The sequence below is a fragment of the Ambystoma mexicanum genome, chromosome 14 (assembly GCF_040938575.1).
Source record: "Ambystoma mexicanum isolate Mex_15411 chromosome 14, UKY_AmexF1_1, whole genome shotgun sequence".
Lineage (NCBI taxonomy): Eukaryota > Metazoa > Chordata > Amphibia > Caudata > Ambystomatidae > Ambystoma > Ambystoma mexicanum.
The window spans coordinates 552,393,245-552,417,848 of NC_090940.1; the positions used below are offsets into that span (position 1 = coordinate 552,393,245).

The 24,604-nt window shown below is 46.6% G+C and overlaps 1 protein-coding gene across 7 annotated transcripts in view; it reads left to right on the top strand.

The window, feature by feature from the left end:
• Positions 1–24,604, top strand: part of CEP128 (centrosomal protein 128) — an 864,240-nt gene that overhangs the window by 731,154 nt on the left and 108,482 nt on the right. For all 7 annotated transcript variants that reach the window (XR_011283785.1, XR_011283784.1, XR_011283786.1 and 4 more), the window contains one exon: positions 4,838–4,951. Coding sequence is in view for 4 of the 7 variants with exons in the window: in XM_069637862.1 (XP_069493963.1) it covers positions 4,838–4,951 (114 nt within the window). In the remaining 3 variants the exon portion in view is untranslated. The remainder of the gene's footprint in view (positions 1–4,837; positions 4,952–24,604) is intronic.

The following is a 24,604-nucleotide window of genomic DNA, read 5'->3' on the forward strand; positions in this document are numbered from 1 at the left end:
TGCATGCCTCGGCACAGGGCAGGGGTTGATACACTTCTATGGGGCTTTACCTGCATGCTGCGGCACAGGGCAGGGCTCGATACACTTCTGTGGGGCTTTACCTGCATGCTGCGGCACAGGGCAGGGCTCGATACACTTCTGTGGGGCTTTACCTGCATGCTGCGGCACAGGGCAGGGCTCGATACACTTCTATGGGGCTTTACCTGCATGCTGCGGCACAGGGCAGGGGTTGATCCAATTGTCGGCCACTTGTACTGGATTCACTGACTTGCCTGTCCATCATACACTATTCTCAAAGGCCTATCAGGAAGTTTATTTCAATAATCACGTGGAGAGAGAGACACACACACACGCACACTCTCCTGTCTTTCTTTTGGACACTAGAGTACAATCGATCATTCTAAAGGTAACACAGCGGAAAGTTTACAAATGCTGGAAATGGCAGCAGTTAGCTGCAAACTACTTGGTCAAAATTAAGTATTTCCCTACTATGAAGTAGACTTCACAAGACTCTCTTTAAGTGTAGAATGTATGCCTAGTGTGAGCGTTGTAAAGTACTGCTGTAGTGTTGATTACATGTAAAGTGTGATGGATTTTGCATTAGGGAATTACTTCACTCGATTGCACCCCTCCACCCCCCAGATTCCCCGTCTTGATAGATCATCCCCTCAGCGTCAGCGCGGAAACATTAGACAGGAGCTGCAGTGCGAGTCGATGTCGTCTCTTCGACTGCTTTTCACCTCGGCCGTGCCACTCCTAGACTCAGAACGTGACGTCAGTGATCATACATGTAGCATGCACTATGCCCCCATACTTCAGGTCCTTTTTTCTGCACACTCAGCACACTGTTTGGCACACAGCCTTTCGTGAAGTCTAATTTTGCTGCGTCAGTATATCGGGCCTGAACATTCGGGGTTCAAATGTTTTCGGGATTGCAGCTCTAAAATGTTCATTACGGGCCAACACATCCGGGGAGGAGCATGATACAGAGCAACGTGGCTCCTTTCAGTACATGAACCTACAGGCCTTCAGGGACTGCTCGGCCAAGCTGCTGCTGGAGAGGCCCCCTTCCAAGTCTCCAGCCACAACATCATCGGGAGTTGATACCGAAGGACCCGCCCTTGAGAGGGAAGATGACAGGCAGTGCAGGTGGCATAACAGATCGAAAAAGAGATCACACACTCAGTGTTATTCCTAATCCTCCTCCTCCTCCCACAAGAAAACCGGAAGCCATAGGCAGGACTCTGTGTCTGCGGAGCAGAGGGGCAAGTCCTACCCCTCCAAGGGGGCTCCTATGGGTGTGTGGGAGGGTTCAAACAGCAGATGTTGCAGCTTTTTGAGAAAGCTGAACTTTATTTTCCCACTGATCCTTACAATCAGTTATTGGGGAAGCATAATTTGACTGTTTATTCTCACAATTGTGCCACTGCGTGGCCAGGCAAAGACTGCAAAATGCCAGTCGCCGTTGCTGTATTGCTTTTTGCGCATTGCATTGGACAGAGTGCACACAAAAAAGTATTGGACTGATGTTAACTCTGCCCTGTCCCCTTTTCTGCTCCCTTCGCTATCCCATACTCACCGTCATTCCCCCACCCCTACCAATTCAAACCCCGTACCTGGGTTCTTCCTTTCCTCCCCTCACCCCACAACATGTTGTTTTAAACGTTTCTCGCGAGACTGAAGAATATATGGTGAAAAAATATGTATTTAAATGACCACCATGAGTGGTACTCATTGTCCCCCTATCAGCATGCAGCTTTCTGCAGCCTCCCCTTCCAATCACCCACCAATCAAACCTCTTAAGGGACATGGCCAGGACTACAGCCACTGACACACCCCTCCCATCACCTGCAATCACCTCTGTGCCTACACAAGCACCCCAGTGCCTACAGCAATTCCCAGATGGCCGCCTGACTGCTTGGGAATGGGCTTCATGTGCAAGCAGACCACTGAAATAAACCAAGCTTAGCCGGCACTTGCGAGATAGAACAATGAGGTTTGACACAGGATTGTTTCCGACAGAGCCTAGGTTCAAATCCACAGCACGGGAAAATGATTTAAAAAAGAAAAAGTGGCCTTTCATACCAAGACTCCAGGTCAAATAAAGTAAGGGAACTATGGCAGATTTCCCTCAGAAGTAAGGGGACACTGTACCCTTTAGTTCCCTCTCACTTTGACCTCTGGCGGATTGTGTATTCTCATTCCCTGTGCCTGAAAATTGGAAGGCCTGCCTTCAACTCGCAAGTTCGGTGAGACAAACCCTGGGTCAACTTGGTAAAGTAATTCTATGTCAAGACCAGAGGCGAGCATTATGCTTAATCTTCTTTATTCTACTCTTCTGCTCGCCTCTGTTGCCTTAATAGAATCAAGGCTCTCTGTGCTGTATAGAGGGGCAATCTTCAGTGCTGCTCCAATTGTACATGAGCTTCAAGCGCAGGTTTGGAGACATAAAAAAGGGCAAAAGTTACACACAACAAACCTTCGATAATGTGTTGGCGTGGGTAGGATTCTAACTTCAAAGCCAATGCTGCATGCACAAAGCCCCTATCACCATACGTTACCATACACAGACAAAACCTTGCATATGTGCAGCATGGCTTGTGTCTAGCGCCACACCTTGGAGAGAGTGGAGAATTGCCCTTAGTTTGTCTTTAGGTCGATCGCAATGGAAAAAAGAAATCATGGACCAGAGGTCACTCGCGAGGAACCCGGCCTGTATCAAGGCAAAGGATGCATGCTGTGTCGGACGATATGTCAAATGTCCATGACAAGTGCTCTCCACCAGAAGAGAGTAGGTGATGACTCGGCATACTGTTATGAGTATCATGTTTATTTTCCACTTTGGGCGCACACACACCATCTGAGGTCACGCTCAGAGTTAAAGAGCTGACTAGGCAGCTTGTTTGAGATACTGCATATCAGTGTGTTGCGGTGTGTGTCTGAATCCAAACTGTGGACGATGCCATTCGAGTATGACAAATAAGGGGTTTTAGCCCCCGGTTTCCCACTTTCGCTGTACTTACCTGACATGCTCGTCAAGTAAACTGGCTGCAATACAGCTGTTTTTGTCTTTGTGTAAGACTTGTACAACTGTTGGCAGTATCCTGAGTTCCCCGAGGATGTTGTGAGCTGTCAAAGAAAACAAAACAAGCACAACTTGGAGCGGTGGCTGCGGAGGCCGAACTGCTGGCGGTCCCTCTTGCAGCAGCCCAGCCTCCTCGGGGGCTTTCAAGGAAGGGTTCAGCGAAGGCAACGTTTACTTCTGGCTCTGCCAGAGTTCAGCCCCGAATGCAGTGCTCCAGCCAAATAAACTTCCCTTTCCCGAGACTGGGGCACATCACAATATTGGAAAACGGCGCACGGCCGCTTGCATGGAGCGCCGTATTTTTAGCTCACCTCAACATGGCCAATGAGGCATATTTAATGCAGAAGTTCCCCCATGTTTTAGGATCAAGTGCCCTTTAATTAGAGTTCAAAATAATAACTTATTAAGATGAGTTTTTTGTTGTCTTAACTAAGGAATTGGATTTTTTTTCACTCTCCTTAAATATATAACCTAAAATAAAACAGCGACACATTTGTTTTGGCATTTTTTAGTAGCAATAGCTACTCTGTCATTCCATGTCTCCTATTCCCAACTAAGGGCAATTTCAGCAGCTTGCGATGGACTTAAAATTGCTTCTTAAAACGATTAAAAAGCAAGTGTGTTTGCATCCCAATACTGCGCATGCGTGAAGCACGCGGGTAGGCTGCAGGATCCCTTCCAATTAAAATCTGCTCAGGCTTGCCTGTTCCAGGTTTTCCCCATATTTGGTGCACGCGTGCCTCTGCCTTGCGACTGTTCGTACGAGCAAAAAGGTATATGTTAAGCTTGTTCCTGGCAGAGCCTGTGCCGTGCCGCTCTCAAAGGTGTTTTGGACTGCAACTCCCATGATACCTCACCACTGACTCTGGTGGCTGGGTGTGAATGACAGTTGTAGTCGCGAACAATCGGGGCACTATGACCTCGATTTTGCAGGCGTTCTCCTCCAGCGCGATCTTCTCACGCTGTGGTTTTAGCTTTTAGCTATACTAAAGTACACCCATGAGAAGCTGAGAGGAGGACGTTGGAAAACCTTCATGCCCTGGGTGCCAGGTGGCATCACCCAGATTATCCTTGCAGCCCCTGGGAGGAGGCATTCAGCATGAGAGGTTGGATACGCTTTAGCCAACATCCCAAGGAGAATGGCAGTCTCTGGCCAAATCCAGGCTGCAAACACCCGAAAGGAACTCTGTGCCGTTGCCCTGAGGAGTCAAATTGCTTGTTCAGCCTCGGGGTGCTGTGCCTCGCTGCCGGCGGTTGACCTTGGGTTTAGGGGTTGCTTTTTCTGTGGTTTCTTGGGAGGTTGTGACCAAGTTATGATTGCCCCTCAAATGTTGGGTGTATTTAGTAAGGCTTACGAGAAGGGTGGATGACCTCCCTGCCTCTTTACAGGAGGAATAGAAATTATATTTTTCTTGTTGGAATGTAACAAACACTGTTAGGGCCTCCCCTCCTATCACCCCCTTCCTTTTAACGCATCAGCACCCTTAAGATTCTCTTATTCCAACATTTACGCCAAATGATCCACTCAATGCGAAATGTGTATTAAATGAGGTTGTCCATTGGTGCAGAGTCTTCCCCTAATGATCAGCGTGGTCTCCCTGCTCGTCGATTCTGGCCTGCAAAGTAACTGTGACCCCCTACCCATCGGGTCCCGCGTCCAATCACAATGCTAGTAGGAATGCTCGGCTCTGCTGTTATGTCTTTCCCGAGTGTTGTGTTCCCGGTATCCAAACCTGCTCATTGTACTTCCAGGAATCTCGTCAGCAGAGGGAGATCATTGAGGAGAGATACTCCAAGTACAGAGAGATCGTTGGTTCTCTACAGCAGCAGCTGGAGGACTCGAAGCGGCGTATCCAGGAGTACCGAGTGAGTATCCAACCCTAAAGTCCTCAGATTCATTGCTGCTTTGGCACTTGCATGCAATGTGGTAGAGAAGCAGCAGCAAGTGATGCCTTCAATTAGATTAGATTGTAACAATCCGCAGCCTATGCTGGCAGATCCTTGCTTATGCTAACTAACATGTGCTAATTTTACACCATTTATGTCAACATTTATGAACAGATCACAATTCATCTCAGACGACGCTTCGTTGTGTTAGCTGGAAACGTCTAATGGCAACTGATCCATTTAGAAAAATTGACATGTGTTTATCACTCTATGTGCTTATGACCGGCAAGGCCTTCAATACGAAATTATGCCCATCAATAATTAGACTACATTATGCCTGATGCCTGTGGCTTCTTCCAAAAGACACCCGATTATGCAGAGTTCCCCTCTGTTGGGTCGTCAAAAGGCTTCAACGCAGGAGAGTGCAATGACGTTTTCTGGTTTAGGGTAGTGAATGGGACTGGGGTTGGCCCTGGGGTCCGGGGACAGCCACAGGTCGGCGTGATGCAGGCCCCTAGCCAGTACACAGAAGACCCTCTAGGCTCCACAGTCAACGCCTAGATTTGTGTTTATCCTTCCATGCTGTCTTCCTCCACCCTTCGAAGCAGCAGGGTGGATAATTTAGACTACATAACGGAGACAGCGATGCAGTCCTCCCAGCTGCCACCGTGGCCATGGATGCCTTATTTGAAAGTGCGATGTGGTTTGCCCAATGGCAACAGTTTGCAAGCATGGCTTTCCCAGAGGTCTGGGGACAATGCACGCGCCGGCTAGCTCACCCCTGAACAGCCAGAATCTCTTTGGTACAGAGGAGGAGACTCTCAGCCCCAGACACACTACTGACGTTCTCAACGTGAGAATTGAACCTAAGATAGCAGCTGGGGGGCTTTAGTAGGTAAGCTGGATATTATATTCCCAACACAGGGCTTTGCCACTCTGCCCCCGCCCCCTCCCCCCTTCTCTCTCCTTCTCTCCCTCTCCATCCACAGATTCATCCTCTCTTGAAATGGACATCCATGAGCAGACTGGTCCAGAAACTTGTGAACCCAAGCGGAACCAGTGGCATTCAAAGCTCTGTGTTGACTATCTGGCATCGCTACATTTATTTCTTTAGTTATTGGAGATTTGTGTGGCGCCTATACACAAGTGTTTCCAGGTGCCACAAAACAAGAAAGGGGGGGGGGGGGCATGGGATATCATGAGAAAAACAGACAACAAAGATAAGGTTATATTGGCCTTGTGACAATCCGACTATGCAAGTGCTTAAGGAGATTGTGCTAGGGTAGGGAAGAGAGAGAAGTGCAAAGGAGGGGCGTGGAGGGAGGGGGGACCGGGCAAGTGCTATAAGGCCGATTAGACAAGTGCTAGGGGAAATGGGGGGAGGGGAGGCAAAATGCAGTGGTTAGGAGGACTGCATAGGGATAGTCAGGGAAAGGGGGCCCAAGGGCAAGTGCTGACAAAGGATGCTGGGAGGGACTGTAAGGGGGGTGGTTGGTCCCTGTATGATAATGTTAAAGGATATTTGAACCGCACGCTATCACCACCGAAGTGGTCCCCTGGCGCTCTGGCGGCTCTGAAAAGAAGAGGGAAGGGGAGGGTGAGTTAGTGGGGATGAGCTGGAAAAGAGCAAGAGAGCAGTGATGTGCTGTTGGCAGCCTCAGCAGGGTGGGTCCGTTGGCTGGGCTTGGGGTGTTTTACGGCCAGTAGTCGTCGTGTGCTGTTGTGCGAGTCTGTGTGGTTTGTTTTGTTGCATTGTAGTGAAGTTTGTGCGGATTGTTGTGTTGTAGGCTTGTGGTTGTGTTTGGTTAGAGTATGAGTCATTCAAAACTGGATGGCTCAACATGAGCTCTGTCTTAACGACGACAAGACAGAGCTCCTCATCCTTGGTACACAGCAAAGACTCAACAAGTTGGACCCTCTGTTTAGCTCCTTCAATATTGATGGTAACTCCATAAAAGTCTCCAAAGATACTAAAACTCTCGGAATTTACCTCGACTCCACTCTCTCCCTCCACAGAAAAACAAATGCAGTCGCAGCCGCCTCTGCCTACACTTGCAAATTGATCACAGCGTGTCGCCCCTTCCTCTCTTCCCAGAATTGCATAACCCTTGCTAGGACCTTGGTCATGTCAATACTAGACTACTGCAACGCACTGTACTAAGGCACTAACCAATGCAATCTAGACAAACTGCAGATCATACAAAATAATGACATTAGAGCAGCCCTGAATATCCCGAGATCAGCTCACATCTCAGAAACCAGGAAAAACCTTCGCTGGCTGACAGTCTCCCAAAGGATTTCCCTAAAATCTCTTGCCCTGACCTACAAATGCTTGAATAACCAAGCCCCTTCCTACCTATCCTCTCGGTTTACTCAATATTCCCCACCGCAGTCACTAAGATCTACCCACAACCAGAGCCTACTAATCCCTAGATACAAGCTCCAAACTGCCGGTGGGGCTAGCTTCCCAGTTTTGGCTGCCAAACTGTGGAACTCGTTGCCTCTCACGATTAGAAACATGCCTTCCTTGAACCTATTCAAACACAAAGCTAAACTTTGGCTAATCACCTCAGACGACCAATTGGCACGCTAAATAATGTGATTATGTATGCACTGTCTTTGTCCATTATTTATTGTTACTGTAATCCTCTGCTCATTTAAATGTCCTTTGCAATGTAATACTGTGCCTGTAACCGTTGTCCTAAGATATGCGCCCGGTAGCCTGGTCTGCGTTATACAAATAAAATAAATACAAATGAGAGGTGTATACAGAGGGTGAAGTTGTTAGTGGATTGGTTAATTGGCATTGCTGTCCTTGTAGTTATGTCTAGGTGCGATGCTTGCTACCATCTGAGTGTGGCACTTGCTAATCGTCAACATCCTATCTAGATGTGAGGCAGGGTAGTGATCACGATTCAATCTAAGTGTGGCACTTGGTAGCATTCACAGTTTCATTTAAGTGTGGCGCATTTAACATTCACATTCAGACATTCGGAAGGGACCAGGCCCCAGTCGGTGGAGAGCTTAGCAAGGGGGGCGAGATCGAAGGCAAAGGAGAAAAGGAAGGTCTTGAGAAGTTTCCAGAACTTAAGAAGATGATAGCTCGCGATTTTAAGGTTTGTCCCTCACAAGTTCAAATCCTCCATCAAGATTGACTCAGCCTTTCATCGTTCCGATGTCGATAAATTCACTATAATTAACTCGCTAACTATAATGCATGTTATTATAGTGCATGGAATGAGGATCAATCCAGAATTAAGCGCTTTATGAGAGCACAGGTTACTATTAATATTTTCCAAGCCATCAGTGGCCTTTTATCTCTATTCATTTTTTCTGCCGTCACAGACCTCCAACTCTGCACGGATCGTTCCAAGCAACTTTCCGTCTCAGAACCCTATCAAAGCTGGGTTTAGTGCATGGGACATGACCACAATGCTGAGGAGTGTGGCTCCTGCACCAGTGTACCCTAAGGCAGTGAGAGAGCTGGTCGCCAGGGTCTACATGGCCTTGAGTAACGTTGGGTCAAGGGCTCTCTGCCAAGAGACAGTTTCTTGGCTAGCTGAGCCGCTAGAGGCACTGGTTTAGAACATTCATAGGGCATCCTAAAGACACTGGTATTTTTTCTTACCTCTTACAGTGTCCCGGTTGACTCTCTTGTTCCGTTTCTGTTATGCTTGCAGCAACTCTCGAGCAGATAGAACCTCTAGCAGGACCTCAGACAGACTTCTTGGCTGCATCTCCCAACATCCCTTGTTCAATGTCATTTGCTGGGTTCTGTGCTGTCTTCGCACCATTCATTCTTGGATTCTCTCCTCTCTTGGACCTCATGCCCCTGTCTTCTGAACTCTGAACCATTCAACAGCAGCATTCCGCCTGTGGCAGGCCCAACCAAGGTGTCATGCCTCCTGCTCCGATCACTCTCTAAACCACCTCTCCTCCTGATTTTAATAGCCTCCACCGCTTTGTTTCCGCTTCAAGGTCTCCACAGCTTCTCCTGATTAGCCGTGTCTCTTCCAGATTTTACTCCGTTGGTGGGGGAATCCTATGACCTGTTGTCACTTGTCTACAAAATGTGACTATCTCTATTCCCACTTCACCAATCAACTTGCAACAGACAAGTCCTTGTTTGGGTATTTGTGACACTCCAGGTAGGCACTTTGCCACAGTAGGTACAAATATACATTGATTAAAAAAAGATAACACATTTATTTTCAAAAAACGATTAGGTGCCTTGATTTTGTTTTAGCAATGCAATTAATGTGAGCAGTAGCATTGTGTTGTGACAAACCTGTGGATGTCATCCCTTCTCCCCTTTCCCATGTGACCAGGGCAGTGCATCCACAGTACAATAGGGGGTGCACCAGGGGAGGATCATGTGGGAGAGGAACCCCCTTATGGGATTAGGGACAGTCATCCCCTGAGAACGCAGTATACCTATGCTTTGTTAGACCCTCCCTCTTCTTCCCAGCCTAACTCTTCTTTCCTCTGCCCAACCAGTGCCAATATTTATTATTGTAAAGACAGATAAACTAGTATGCTAGACTTGACTAAAGCACCAGAGAACCTAATGTGCTTTCCATATAGTTCCAATGCAAGTACTGTCAAGAAGAAGCTGACCAGAAGTATGAAGAACACTACAGTGAACTGGAGTGAACGGTCTAGGCTTTCACAGCATTTGATTGGTCAAAGGGAATACAAAATAACAGAGGGCAAGCAAGATAGAGACATCGTCCAAGGAGGAAACCCGGGAGATGGCGATCCGGTGAACAGGAAAGCCCACCAGGAGACGCTGTGCACAAAGCTGAACAGGAGCACGAAGGTAGTCCAGGGAGAAGGAACTACTTTGTCCACTGCCCAAGCAACCCTCCGGGCGTCCCAAAGTCTAGAGAGCTGCGGGAGAGAAGAACAGCAGCCCATGAAGGAACCAGTGACTGGCTGAGCAACCGCCAGCAAGGAGAAGAGATACCCGAACCTGGCTGGAAACGGAAAGCACAGCCCAAGAAAGGAGGAGTGACCGGCAGAGCCACCGCCGACCTTAGAGCATCCGAACACTACCGGAGCCTCGAAGTTGAGTATCGCCACTCGGAACACGCGAATCACCTAAACAGGTACGTGGGCAGACCAAGAGGTGCTAGAGGTCCAGGAGGAATCGGGGAACAGCCGCATAGTGCAAGTCAAGAGGGACTGGGTGCCTGGGAATAACAGAGAGAAAAAGAAACATGTATATACTTGGCAGGAGAGTAAACCAAGCAGGCCAGAAACATTGTGAGTCTTGGACCTGCACCCTTGTGAGATCCTGAGAATAAGAGGGTGTGGGACCCTGAGAGAAACGGACACACTCCAGAAGGGCATATATGCTTGGCAGGAGAGTAAACCAAGCTATTGTGAAACCGAATTGTGAGTCTGGGACCCGCACTCCTACGAGAGCCAGAGAATAAGAGGGACCCTGAAAGCAACAGAGATAAAACAAGAAGAAACCACATGTTTGGCAGGAGAGTACACCAAGCTGATATAATTTATAATTGCGAGTCTGGGACTCACACCCATATGAAGGTCTAAAAGTAAAGTTAAGAGTATTCAGAGCTGCCAGAGGCATGGGAACTGCTCTCCTGAACATCCCTGAAGATCAGCTCCCTAACCTTGATTCCAGCATTCCTTTTGTCCCCATCCTCAATCTTTCCCCTGCTTTTGACACAGTCAACCACCTCATCTTGATCAATCGACTCTGTGAGAAACCTGGGCATCACGGATCAGGCCTTGGAGTGGTCGACCTCCTTCCTCTTGCATGCCCCCCTCCCCTGTCCAACTTGGTTCCTTTCTCTCTGGCACCTCTCTCCACCTGGGGCGTTCCCCAGGGTTCTCCTTTCACCCTGGTTTTTCAATCTCTACTTGGTCCCTTTTGGCCACCCTGATCTCTACCGCCTCCCCTAACTTCCAGTGTTATGCGGATGATGTTCTGCTCTCCTTCAGGCCCCCCTCAGCCTCCTCTTCTGCCTCGCTCATTCCTGACAGTATATCCGCAATTCAGGATTGTTGCACTTCCAATGATCACTGCCTTAATGCCAGTAAGACAGAGATCCTTCTCATTGGGACCCCTGCTCCCGCTTTCCCTCTTTAACTCTGGCCGCTGTGAGAAACCAGAAGGTGTCTAGCCCGCTAGTCCCCGGGGGTTCTGTCATCCAGATGGCCAGCACACAGCCATCGCTTTTGGATCCAGTTCCTGGGGTTGGACTAGTGCGCGAGGATCACCTGGGTGAGGGCCTGGGTGAGGGGTCTTCAGGGAGTGGGACACTGGATGGTGAGACTCGGTATCCCCCGATCTGTAACACTTTTTCCCCATCCTACCTGATAGGATATTTAGAAACTCGTGTCCCACCCCTTTTTCATGCACGAGCACTTTCATACGGGCAGCCCGCTCTGGGATAAAACAGAATCGCACTTGAGCCGTGTACCTGACATGTCCCAGTACTATGGTCAGGCGAGGTCAGGCAATTATTGACAATTACCCACACCTGACTTCCATTACACTTCCCCACACAGATAAAAGGCGGACCACGTGAGCACACTCTGAGCGAGGCAAAGCACATGAAGGTACAGCCGTTTCGAGTCAGCAGCTGAACGAAGGGAGAAAGACGGCAAGGCACGAGTGGTTTGTGATAAGGGAGGTACCCTTGATGTTTTCGGTCAAGACCCTGCTACTTTCACAAAACCTTTAAGGTAGAAAGCATAAGGCCAGGAACCCAGACTGAAGAATCCTGGATTGTGTGTCGGAGATACTGAGCGCCCTTCTGCGTAACTGACCAAAACTGGGAGGAGCAGCAGACGCCGTGGTATCATACTTGGCTCCAAGAACAATCGATCAACACAGCCGGTGCGACTGATGCAAGACCGGTCTGCATTGAAGTCAAGGTTGCAAGCGGCAACATTGTATAACGAGCACTGGAACTAACATTGTTAAACGCGTGTAATGAAAGACGCAAGTAAAGCTAAAATGCTGATGAGTGTTTGAACTTAAGAAGGAAAGAAACTATACCATTGACAAAGTGGTGCAGCACCGTGAATGTGATCAATCAAAGGTCTCTGTAAGGTTTCTCACCAGGAGAAACAAAAGTACAAGATTGATGTGAAATAAAATTGTGTGAAGTGAATCGAAGTGGTCCTGCGACTGTTTAAGCAAAACTCATTGCACGTTTGAAAGTCTTCTGATATCAAGAGGATCTGAGCCCAAATGAGTGGGAAAAAATTCTGAACATTGTGGAAAAGGGATCTGAGCCCAAACGAGGGGGTATCCGTGGCCCGAACCCGAATGAGGGAGACCACATCGACAATATTGTGGTAAAGGGGTCTGAGCCCGAACGAGGGAGACCCATGGTCCGAGCCTGAAGGAGGGAGACCAAATGTGAACTTGTGAATATGAAAGCCCTGACAAAGGAAAGGAACGTTTGTGTTTTGATATTACATTGGGCCCTCTGCAATAAGAAACTCATTTGGGAGAGAGACTTTGGCAGAAGGCCCTGATGGCTATGATTTGAACTGTTAACTCATGGCCAAGAAGCCAGAGTGTGTGCGAAGCTCGTACGTGCCACCTTGCCCCGTTCTGAAAACGTGGGGAAGGGAAGCCAACTGCTCAACTATCCCGACAAATCATTTCTTGAACACTTTTGTTTTGCATACATTGTTATCCCACGCCATTTTGTATTTCAAAGTAAGGATTTCCAATAGGTTTATTAGTTTAGGCCCTTTTATTTTGACAGACTACACTAGGACCGTATTATCATTTGATGGTCGTAGCTTGCTCCCATTCTTAGATTTAGGTTTAGATGGGCATTCAGCCAACCTATTTGAAGTTCAATAAACAACCTTGAACTGTGATCACTTGTGTCTGTCTTCACAGTTTGATACCATGCCTTTGTTACACCGCCCTCCTTGGGACCTCTTCTAAAAACCTGGGTGTCATCTTCAACTCCACTCTCTTTTTCTCCTCACATCTCGGATGTCGCCATGAAGTCCCACTACCAGCTGCCCCTCCTCAAAGGTACTCTTCCATTTCTCACCTTCCCCCAGAAGCTCACTGTCTCCAGAGCCCTGGTTCTCTTAAAGGTAGACTACTGCAACAGCCTCTTTCTCAATCTGCCCTCCTCTACTCTCCACCCTCTGCAACTAATCCAGAACAGGACTGCAAGACTTGTCCTTGGTCTCAAGTCCAGGGGCCGTATCTCTCCAGCCATGAAATCTCTCCTCTATCTCCTGGTGGCTGCAAGGATCAAGTTCAAGACCCTCTGCTTTGTCCACAAGGCTCTCTGGGGCTGGGGCCCGCACTACATCAAACGCTCTCTTCCAAAATACCTTCCTTCTCGAGCCCTTTGCTCAGCTACCTCCAACTCTCGAAGGGCAAACGCTTCTTTAGGTAGAGAGTGGGGGGTAGATCTCTCTCCTGTGCAGGTGCCGTCCTCTGGAATGGTCTCCCTGCACCTCAAACTTGAGCCGAACCAACTGAAGTTCTGGAAGCAGCTCAAAATCTTCCTCTTCTCCCCTGCTTTCTCTCTCTCCCCCTCTCCTGCTGACCTACCTGTCTGTTGTACCGACTGGTTGCCTGGCTACCCTCAGAGTCTCACTGGGTATCATGCTCTTTCCTGATCAGTCACCCCTGCACTGCCACCGGTCCTACCATGCACTTAGGGGTTGAACTGTTAACCTCCACAGGTCCTGCCTCTTTGCACTTACCCAGAGCCCCACTGCCCTGGCTCCACTTACTCAAAGCAACGCTGCCCTATTTTCCCCTCCCCTCTCCCTGGCACCCTCCCTCCTCATCCCCCCCTCTCCCTGGCACCCTCCCTCCTCATCCCCCCCATTTTCCCCTTGCACTTCTCGTTCTCGCACTTGCACAATCTGAATGACACAAGGCCTAGTAAGATCATTTGTCCCCCCCCCTGTCTACCCACTATGGTCTTGTCTCACCTAGAAACACTTTTGTACAGGCACGTTATAAATGACTTATAGCATATCATGAAAGTATGAGGTCTGAAAAAGAGGAAATGAGATGTTTAACAGTGACTAGCCGTTATAATTTCCTGGGATATGTTTGGCAGGAGAGTGATCCAGACATAAGCCCTCCGTGAAGAAAGAAGGGCTGTTCACAGGAAAGATGGAAACCTTTGTGTGCATCTAAAGTAAAGGAAACGACATAAAGGGGAGACGAGCCGTAGCTTGCCAAGTAGGATGAGAAGAAATCCAGGGGAAAGGAGCTAATCCCATATCCTTGGAATTTTATGTGAAAAAGGAACATTTTGTTTGGTTTGACAACCCGAGATGTTGGGAACTTTCTGTTGACAAGAACTGTCTTCATCACTTTAGTTCTGAATATAGCATCCTTGCACATTAGATTTGAGTTACCTATGTTAGGGTCAGAAGTAGCGTTTTGGGACACGACAGTGACTGACTATTTATTTTGACATCCTGACATTTTCACTAGTCTTCTCTGAGGCAGGGAAACCACTCTTATCTTTAGGGACATAGAGGCCATTTTCCCAACCCTTTTACTAATTAATAAAAGATTATAACCAAAACTGTCACCTTTGTGTCCGAGCCTTACCTCTGCACCCTTAGTGTTTTATGGAAATGGATTTCCCTAATAAATGATTTTTTTAAAAGCACCCCTCTTATCAGCCAAAAGAAATTTGAAGCGCCTAATCTTCACAAAGACCATTACCCACAGAAGGCATCTTTTACAGTAGTTACCCAATTTCAGAATTTTATCCTGAAACATTGATTGAGCATTGTTAATGTAGATGCATAAATCTGTTTGCTGCAATTTGTCTTTCTGACAGTATGCACATTGTCCTGCTATGAGCCATTCAATCCCCAATCCCAAACTCCTGAAATGCTTCTTCAATGGCATTCTGGACATTGGCAACCTTAAGAAATCTGCAACATACATTGCATTCGGCAGTATCAAAACCCACTAAATATTTAGCAATTCAAAAAAAATGTCACAACTAAGAAAGACTAGTGCATTTACAACAGTTACAACCAAATACCCTGTTCCAAATTACAGGCAATTGCGTGTTTGTTACATTGTGGTTAACATTCCAAAGTTGTCTATATATGCTGACATTATTAGTTCACAATTAGTTCACAATCTTTGGATGTTAGCAACCTTGGTTAGTCAGAATCTCTGCCAATTTACAAACATTTTCAGGAATTAGTATCCCATTGAAATCTTGCTGGTACATTAGTTAGTTAACATTCCTTGTGTTCAATTAAAGTTACATTTACAGTGAGTCACTGCCTTTTTATAAATAATCATGTAGGCGTAATGATAAAGGAGGAAAGAAGAAAAGAAGGAAGAGGAGGGGTAGGAAGTGTTTAATATGTTAGAGAATAATTCCATTGGGGGTGCTGTGGTGACCAAACAACCATCTCACAAACCAAGTCTGGATCAATATTCTTATCATTGCGTATCCCATTCTCTACAGTGTGAATCAGTAACATTGCTATTGGGCCTGTGTATAATGGTGAGCAGATACTATCTGCCTAAGCACAGATCAGAGAGTCTAATAAAGAGTGGGGGGTTCTGGTGGTCCAGATACTAATGGATCATTTACATAGCATGGGTGTAATATGCTAAGGGAGATCATTAAAAAGGTTCATGCTGTGCTAAAATGCAAGTAGTGCTAAAGATCATGAAGCAGGTGCACTGCATATGTTGGAATAAGTACCTTGATAGCTTACATGCAAGGCGTTGTAAAGGGAGAAATCCTATTGCCACTGCGAGTGCGTCCGTTGAAGTGTTTGTTTACATAAGTCTGTGAAAAAAGATGTTTGCAAGAGAGGACCTGAGTTTCTACTAACATTACAAGTTTCCTGGTTTAATATGGGTGGCAGGCTTAAGTGCATAAAATAGGTTACGGTACATTAGGTTATCCTTGGTTCAAACTCCAGTGCGGGATGCTTCCCTCTTAATATTATAGCAAAGTTCCTATGATATATGTCTCCTAGGGGGAGAGTGGTCAGAATTAGTTCTGTGCCAATTGAAAACATATTAATGTGTATCTAATCTGATGGGGTCTGCCGCATTCGTACCTTACTAGAAATAGTAGCAGCTCTTCAGTTCCGATGGCGGTGCTCCGCTTGTGTGTGGGAGAACCGGCATTATATTGCCACTGCGTGATGACATCAAGTGTTGGGCAACGTTGTGACATCATCAGCATAAAAATGTCTGCATTTCGCTGTAAATGTGTCTTTAAAATGTATCCAGCACCATTCTATTTTTAAAAATAGAATTGTTTCAAAGGTTAGGTGTATACCATACCAAAATAATGTCCATTGGGCAAAGCCCTCCGTTATCATGGCTAAATAGGATTATTTAAGGTACATGATAGAACGTGAGGCTTACTGGGTTAACAAAAGTAGCTTGTTAGTAATAACCCTTTAAAATGGGAACAGGTGTTATGGGAGGATTCCGGCTCCATTTCTTGTAAGGGCAGATATATGCTGTAAGTCCTGTATGTATAATATCAATTAAGGTTCCTTAAAGAATGCCTGTTGAGATGTGTGAGTTGGATAAGTGTAATGTACATGATGTGTTTTTTCTCGGTCTCCCAGTCTTGGGTCCATTTTGATATCTCGAATCCCAAAGAATTTCACATTGTCCTTTTTCGCTGACGTATGTTCCTTGTGCCAATGTTCTGCCAGTGCAGTCTTACGTTCGGGCGTGGTTAGGCTGTAGAGATGTTACCTTATTTTAGTTCTTAATTCTTGTATAGTGCTCCCTAGATATAGTTTATTGCAGATGCATACAATGATGTATATTACGTATTACAGTTCACAAATTCATTTATTTTGTTCACTTTACCGTAAATGGTGGTATGCAAGTTTATTTTGTTCAATGCATATCTACACATGTTGCAATTGGAGCATTTGTAGAATCCCATCTCTTGTTAGCCGGTATCCAGTCTTTTCACAGAAAAAAATGTTTCACCTAAACTTTTTTCATTGAATATTTTCTAACAAAAACAGTTTCGCCGAATATATTTTTGGGTGGGGTAAAGGATTCATTTTGTTTGTGAAATTTTTGGGGTGGGTTTTTAAGGGTACTAAACAGGGAGATTGGGGGGGAATGCATTTGGTAAACATTTTTTCGTTAGAAAATAATCGATGAAAAATGTTAGGTGAAACATTTTTCAGTGAAAAGACATGGAGCCTTGCTAAACAGTATGTGGTCCTTAAGGCCAAAATGAAAGAATAGATAGGAGGAAAGTGAGAGGGTTCCAGTGAATTGGGGCAAGAGAGAGCAAGAAAAAAAAAGAATTGGGCACAGGGTGCTCAGGGACAGATACAAGGAATTGAGACAGGGAACAGAGAAAACGAGTGGGACAGTAAAATGAAACCAAGGCAGAGAGATAAGTAGGGGCAAGAATGTGGACTTAAAGACAAGACAGAGGAAATTAAACTTGAGACAAGAGTGGAAGGGGAGGCCATTGGAGAGAAGAGAGAGCTGTGGAAATGGAGTCACGATGTGGAAGTGAATAGAAAAGGCAGATAGAAGAGTCCTAGATGGATTTTAGAGTGCTCAGTCAAGAGACAGGAAGTCCAAAGAGGAGACAAATCAATAGAAAAGAAAAGAAGAGATAAGAGAAGAGATTAACAATTTAGAAGCATGAAATATGAGAAAAGCTTGTGGCTTGCAAATATTAAAGTGGTAAACCCTGCAGGAGTGAGAGTGATATGAGATGTGTGCAATGAAGCAAAGAGAAGAATCTATGTAGACACCTAGATTACGGGCAGATGGAGAAATAGGAAGCCAGGAATGGGAAAAGGAGGCAGGGGAGAGTGGAGGGGGGATGGTTGAAGTAGGAAAGAAAAGAGCCTCAGTCTTACAAGGATTAAGAAAAAGGTAATGATCTGCCATCCAAGATTGGATGCCAGTAGACAGGATGTCAAGGTAGCATGAAGAGAGGAAGAAAAGGCAGAAAAGAATACAAAAAGGTGGGTGTCATATGCATAGAGGTGGTGAGACGGATCACAGGAAGAAACAATAGATGCAAGAGGACAGCCGTAGAGGGAGAAAAGAAGCACTCCCAGGACAGAACCTAGAGGGACGCTGTGATGGAGGGGGAGAGTAAGGGAGGATTTGCCAGCCCAAGAGACAGAATCAGTACGATTAGACAGATAGGACTGGAACCAGTGCAGAACAGCCCCTTTTAAACCCAAGAGAGAAAAGGGAAGAAAAGTGTGACCAACAGTATCAAAGGTGGCTAGCAAATCTAGAAGATCAAGTGGGAGGAATGTTTTGCATGGCGTGCAGAAAGCAGAGAATCACAGAGAGGAGGTTAGACCCTATGCAGTGACTGGTGCGGAAACCAGAATGAAAGCAGCGGAGTGTAGAGTTGGAGGTAATAAAGGAGGAGACTTGAGAATAGACAAGGCCTTCGAGGAGTTTAGAAAGATAAGGGAGAAGCAACATAGGGAGGGAAGGATCAAGTGAATGTTTTTTAAGGTTAGGGAGAGTGGCATGCTTAAACGAGGAAGGAAAGGATGAGGTTAAAAGAGAAACATTAAACAAAGCTGTGAGTTAAGGCAGTAGTGGAAGGTATACTTTAGAGATGAGAGAGGAAGGAATTGGGTTGGAACAGGCTCTGGAATGAAAAAGAGCAGTGTCGGAGTCAGAGAGAACATAAAATGAAGACATGCAGGCAGAGTGAGAGGGGGGAGAAGAGACAGAAACAGAAGATGAATGAGTAATAGCAGAGCAACCGTGGAGAAGAAGTAGGAGGCCAGGTTAGAGACGTTGGGGAAAGAATATGAGTCAATGTTTGAAAGAGGCAACGGGGGTGGACAGAATAAGAGTTGAGAAGATCAGAATAATAAGATTGCTTAGCAGAGAGAAGGGCAGTATTCAATGAGGAGAAATGGTTGCATTAATTTGGCAATGAAATACAGAATATTCCATGCAAAAATCATGACGCCAGACCTCACCGTTCATGAGGAGTTACGTCCCCAAGATCAACGCCATTTACACACCCACAAACAAACACGACTTTGTTTTATACATGTAGATAGTGTTTGAGATTGTTCACATTGCAGTTCTTCAAGCATCTAAACATTCTAACTTTGTATTTCTTATATATTCTAGAAGGTATTTTAAATGAGTTAGTCCACTTTATCACCTTTTTGTCACATTCGGAGATCCATTTGCTAGACTCAAAAAACGCTATACAAATCTAACCTTGGACTTTTAAGTATTTCTCTGGGAGCATAGCTCCAGAGTTAAGTGCTCCCCTACAACACTGGCCAGTCTGCACTTCCCAAGCTCGTATTCCGGCACTGTTCACTCAGAGCTTTCTCTGCAGTTGGTGAGCTGAGAACTTTGGTGAACCAGAAGAAGGAGTCAGACTAAGATGTGACATGTTCAAGGATGTTTATTTAAATAATAAGAAAAACGTCTATATAGCCCTACCACTATGAGGGAACTTCCCTAACTAACAAGCTAAAACTAATGGTGCTCATCAAATGCCCAAAAGAAATAGTCCTTAATCCAATCCCTATGTTCTATATGGCCCTACCACTTAGAAAAGCAGAATACAAATATAGACCGGAGCAATGGCCTCTATCCATGGGTTTTACTCCGCCCTGCTTCTGGGATCTCTTTCCAAGAGATGGTTTTAAAAGTTCAGTTTCTCAAAATAGGTTCTTCCAGCCTCTCTGATGGCATTAAATGGCCAGTCTTAATTTTTTATACAGTTCAGCCATATTCCCTTCTTTGCCTGGAAAAAAAGGGTCTTTTTAATGTGCACTAAAACTAACTAAAGCAGGAGGCTCCAGCTTCCCATCTATCACAGCCAAACAATGGAACTCCCTCCCGCCCTCCCTGAGAGTGGAGCCCTCCTACTAAGCCTTCAGGAAATCCGTGAAAACCTGGCTATTTGTATAACAATCCCACACCACGCTGCTCCACACTACCCAACTTACCATCTGTTTGTTGTCTATGCTCTTTGAATGTTTCACCTGCATGTTCACTGCAGGTTCACTATAACAGCGCCTTGATGCCTACGAGTTGTTTTGCACTCTATAAATGAAATACATAATGAAATGCCACCATTTGAGTCTTGGTGTTGGAAAATCTTTCGTTGATTTGGGCAGGTGAACCCTCCTGGTCCTCTCTGTTCCCAGTCTTGATTTATATGCATTATTTTTCCAGGGCTCTCCAAAGCCCTTTGGTCCTGTAGTAGGCCTGCTTTAGTGGGGCCTTGCTTGGGCTTTTGCCCGTTTGGGTTTTCCTGGCTCTCGTAACCTTTTATGCTTTCCCAGCCTTCGATAACAATGTTTCTCTTTCCAGGGTTCCCCAAAGCTCTCTGTCCCTCTGGTTGGCTTACTTTAGCGGGCCTCGGTTGGGCAACTGCTGATTCGGTTTCCTGGCTCCCATAACTTTTTAGGCATTCCCAGCCAGCAATACAGCTGTTCTCCCCTCTGTGCGGTTTACTTCCCTTGCTCGGCCCTGCTCGGCAGCTAGTGTAGTTCTCTTGCAGAGATCATTCCACTGTGGTCTGGTCTCGACGACTGTTAACGGGCACCAGGCCCACCACGGCTTGCGGGTGGTCACACCACTGCGAGACAGTCCCTTCACTCCCTCTCTCTCTACTTTGGCTTTGTTGCCATCCAGCATGCCAGTCTTCTGGCGTCTTGCTAGTGATCAGCTCTCTCCATATGCTACCGCCGGCTCTGCGGTCTGTCGTGGCTCCAAACTTCCAGGACGTCCTCCCAGCAGAGGCTCGCCTCTGCGTAGGATTCTCTTTTCCATTCCAAGTTCCCCATTGTTTTATGTACATCATGAAAAAAGGGTTTTGTCGTTCCTCTTTGACTGTGGAGTTCAGGCAAGATCCAGCATTACCTGAAGCCAAAGAGAGTGAAGAAATGTCACTATTTGGAGAGTCCAAAACAGAAGTAACAGCAGTCTTTCTGATTCCCATGTAGGCAAACAATGTACTCTGGACAGGAAGTTCCTTTTAGGAATAGTCATTGTCCCCAAGAGGGGAGTCACTCCCAGAGAGGTCCCACTTTCCCAGACCCTTAGAGAAGGGTCTTGCCTAGTGTGCTCACCTCCCTTTCCTCAAAGGGGGGTGGCTCCCCAGTGGGGCGAAGGGACGACTAGTCCAGATTCATCACAGTACCTTTTAATTTAATATTAATACCTACAATTAAAGTTGTTGGGGGTGGAGGGGCGCTGTTGCGTGGCTGCAAAATGGCGATGGCCTGAGACAGCTCCGACAGACAACTTGACTATTCTGCAAATCTATCCCATTTTCCATTGTGTATGGTTGGAACAAAGCTGCATCTCTGGAAACCGAAATCTAGAGGCACCCGACGACCTACGCCCAGTCCCCCAAAATCCTTGCTGTGTGGAGATATGTAGTGTGGGCCTCGACACGGCAAGAGCGGCCTAACTGCTGCCCTTTGGCGCCAAAAGGGGGTGCTGCGTGTGAGGGGAAAGCCACGCTCTGACCAGACAAAGTAGTGGAACTGCAAAAAGAGATGGCGCTCCTCCAGCAGATGGAGAAGAGGGTTGTGGCGAAGAACAACCTTGAGGGGCGATCGAGGAGGAACAACTTAAGTATTCTGGGGGTGCTGGAGTCAACAACGATAGATAACAAGGAAACCTGTTTGAAAAACTGCTTCTGGACACTCTAGAAGGCCTCCTGGTCCCACAATGTTCCTAGTTGAAAGGGTGCACCGCTCTCTGGCCATCAGACCACCACCGGGTGCCCCTGAGCAGGCCATCATTGCCAGAATATTCAACTATAGAGACAGAGATATTCTCCTTAAAGCCGCTAGAGGGAAAGGAGATTTGAGGTTTGGCTTTGCAACGATTCGTATTTTCCCTAACTTAAGCCCACAGTCCCAGGAACAAAGAACGGCTTTTCCAGGTGGCTAAGAATATCCTGAGGAACAAAGAGATCCGCTATGTATTGTTATTTTCGGCAAAACTAAGGCGGGGTCCACAATGGCAAGGTTCTGTTTTTCACAACTTCCGAAGCGGCAGAAAGATTTGCCAACAGGTTGCGAGATCCGGGGTGTTCCCTGCGCTAGCCGCCCCACTGAACGCTGACATGCTAATAATCTGCTTGTTCTATGGTTCCGTTCACATTGCTTGTACAACAGAAGGGTGCCCACAATGAGCGCCTAATGTGGACAGCCATCACAGGAAAGTGAACATCTGTATGGGGTTGTCTGTCACATGGAGCTATAGCAGCTGACGGCTGCACCCCAATTTCGCAGTAAGTGTGTGCCGGTGTGGTTTGTTTGGTTTAACTGGTTTGGGGAGTGGGAGGGTCTACTAGGCGGTATGTTTGAGTTTCTAGCGTGGGTGGGTGGGAGGGTGGATTGGGGTGTTTGGATTCAGTGGAGCACAGCACTAGCGATGATGTTGTTGTTTAAGAAGCACATGATCTCTTTACAAACCTCTCGTTCAACCGAAGGGCTTAGCTTCCAGCCAGCCTGGTCCTGGGGTATCGGAGAGCAGGTGGCGGGCTTGCACAACTTTGTGGTACATGTGAGGCTCCCCCTTTGCGTCACACTCTAGGGGTTTTGCAGCATAAATTCACAGGTTATTAGCTTTTTGCCTACACAAATAGATTGGTGACGCAGAAGGGCGTTTTTATTCTCCTGGTGGGTGAATGTTTAGGGATGCAGATTCTCTCTCTCGCTCCCTCTCTCTCTCTCTCTCTCTCTCTCTCTCTCTCTATATATATATATATATATATATATATATATATATATATATAATTACACAGCCACGGCAGTGGCTGTGTAGTTATGGTTAAGTTGCTGTTTCCATAGGAAGAGCCCTTTTTGGGTGGCTTATAACTTCGCTCTCCCTGGACGAATCCTCACCAAACTTTGCAAAAAAAAGTATATGGGTCACTCTGAATTGTTTTGCAAAGTTTGGGGAGGTTTGGTCCAGGGGGGGGCAAAGATATAAGGGGGGTCACACAACTTCTTTTTTTCCCATAGACTGAATGGGGAAAAAACTTTGCTCACGCCTACAGCCCAAACCGCTGGACGGATTTTCACCAAATTTGGACCAAGAGCAGCGGCTTGGTCCCGAAAGCGTGCTTTTGCAAATTTGGTGAAAATCCGTCCAGTAGTTTTTTAAAAAATGACCAAAAAGTAGGTCACAAAAAATGTGTGATATCTATGTTCGGTCCGCGGACACACTTCCCTGTTCGCTCCGCGGACAGTGTCCTGATTCGCCAACCGGCTTGCGTCATGTCCGCGGACATTCAACGTGTTCGCTGATTGGACGGTGAAGAGCGTGAAGTGCGTCAGATTTTCAGGAACGCCCGCCATCTTGGATTCGCGGACGTCCGCGGACAGCGCGGTAAAACTTGGTGGAAAAATACTATTTAGTAGAGTGTGTTGTGTGTAAGACTGTTTGGGGAGGGTGGGGGGGAGTAAGAGATGGGTTAAATGTTGTATTTATTTAGGTGGTAGACCCCCCTGTTGTGTTTGCTTTGTCCGCGGAAAACACAGATGTCCTGAAATGTTCTAAATAAACGAAATGGGGGTGTCCTGAGGACACTACGCCTGTACGTATGGTTCGTAGGCAAGTTGAAACTGTTCTAAGAACACTCGCGGTGTCCTGAAATGTTCGAAAATAAACAAAATGGGTGTGTCCTGAGGACGGTATGCCTGTCAGTTTTGTTCGCAGGCAAGTTGAAATTGTTCTAAGAACACATGAAGTGTCCTGGGATGTTTGTAAATAAACAAAATGGGGGTGTCCTGAGGACGGTGGATGTTCGTCAATAAACAAAATGGGGGTGTCCTGAGAACGGTATGCCTGTCTGTACTGTTCGCAAGCATGTTGAAATTGTTCTAAGAACACATGAAGTGTCCTGGGATGTTTGCAAATAAACAAAATGGGGGTGTTCTGAGGACGCTACATCTGTCCGTATTGTTCGCAAGCAAGCTGAAACCCGTCCTAAGAATACACGCGGTGTCCTGAAATGTTAGAAAATAAACGAAATGGGTGTGTCCTGAGGACAGTATGCCTGTCCGTTTTGTTCGCAGGCAAGGTGAAACTGTTCTAAGAACACATGCAGTGTCCTGAAATGTTCGTAAATGGACGAAATGGGGGTGTCCTGAGGACGCTGTCCGTATTGTTCGCTGGCAAGTTGAAAGTGTTCTAAGAACACATCATGTGTCCTGGGATGCTCGAGAATAAAAGAAATGGGGGTGTCCTGAGGACGCTATGCCTGTCCGTACTGTTCATAGGCAAGTTGAAACTGTTCTAAGAACACTCATCATGTCCGCGGACATTAAAAGTGCCCATATGGCATAGTTAAAATGTTTGACTCTATGGGTGTGATATGCTGCAGTGGTTGTGGCCAGGACATAGAGTCTTGGGAGCATGGCCATATGGGAGCGTGTGTCCGCAGGACACCAAATGCACTGAAACTGTTTTGCGCATGCGCGTTGGTGTTCTACGGACACTGTTCGGGTCCTGAAACTAATTAAAAGTGTGTCACAAGCGAAATAAACAGTTACGAACAAGCGTTTGTTCTTAGCTTTATCAGAGCAGTTGCGCCTAATACAGAGAAACTGGCCAAAGGGTAAATTTTCCCTCCGTGATTGCGA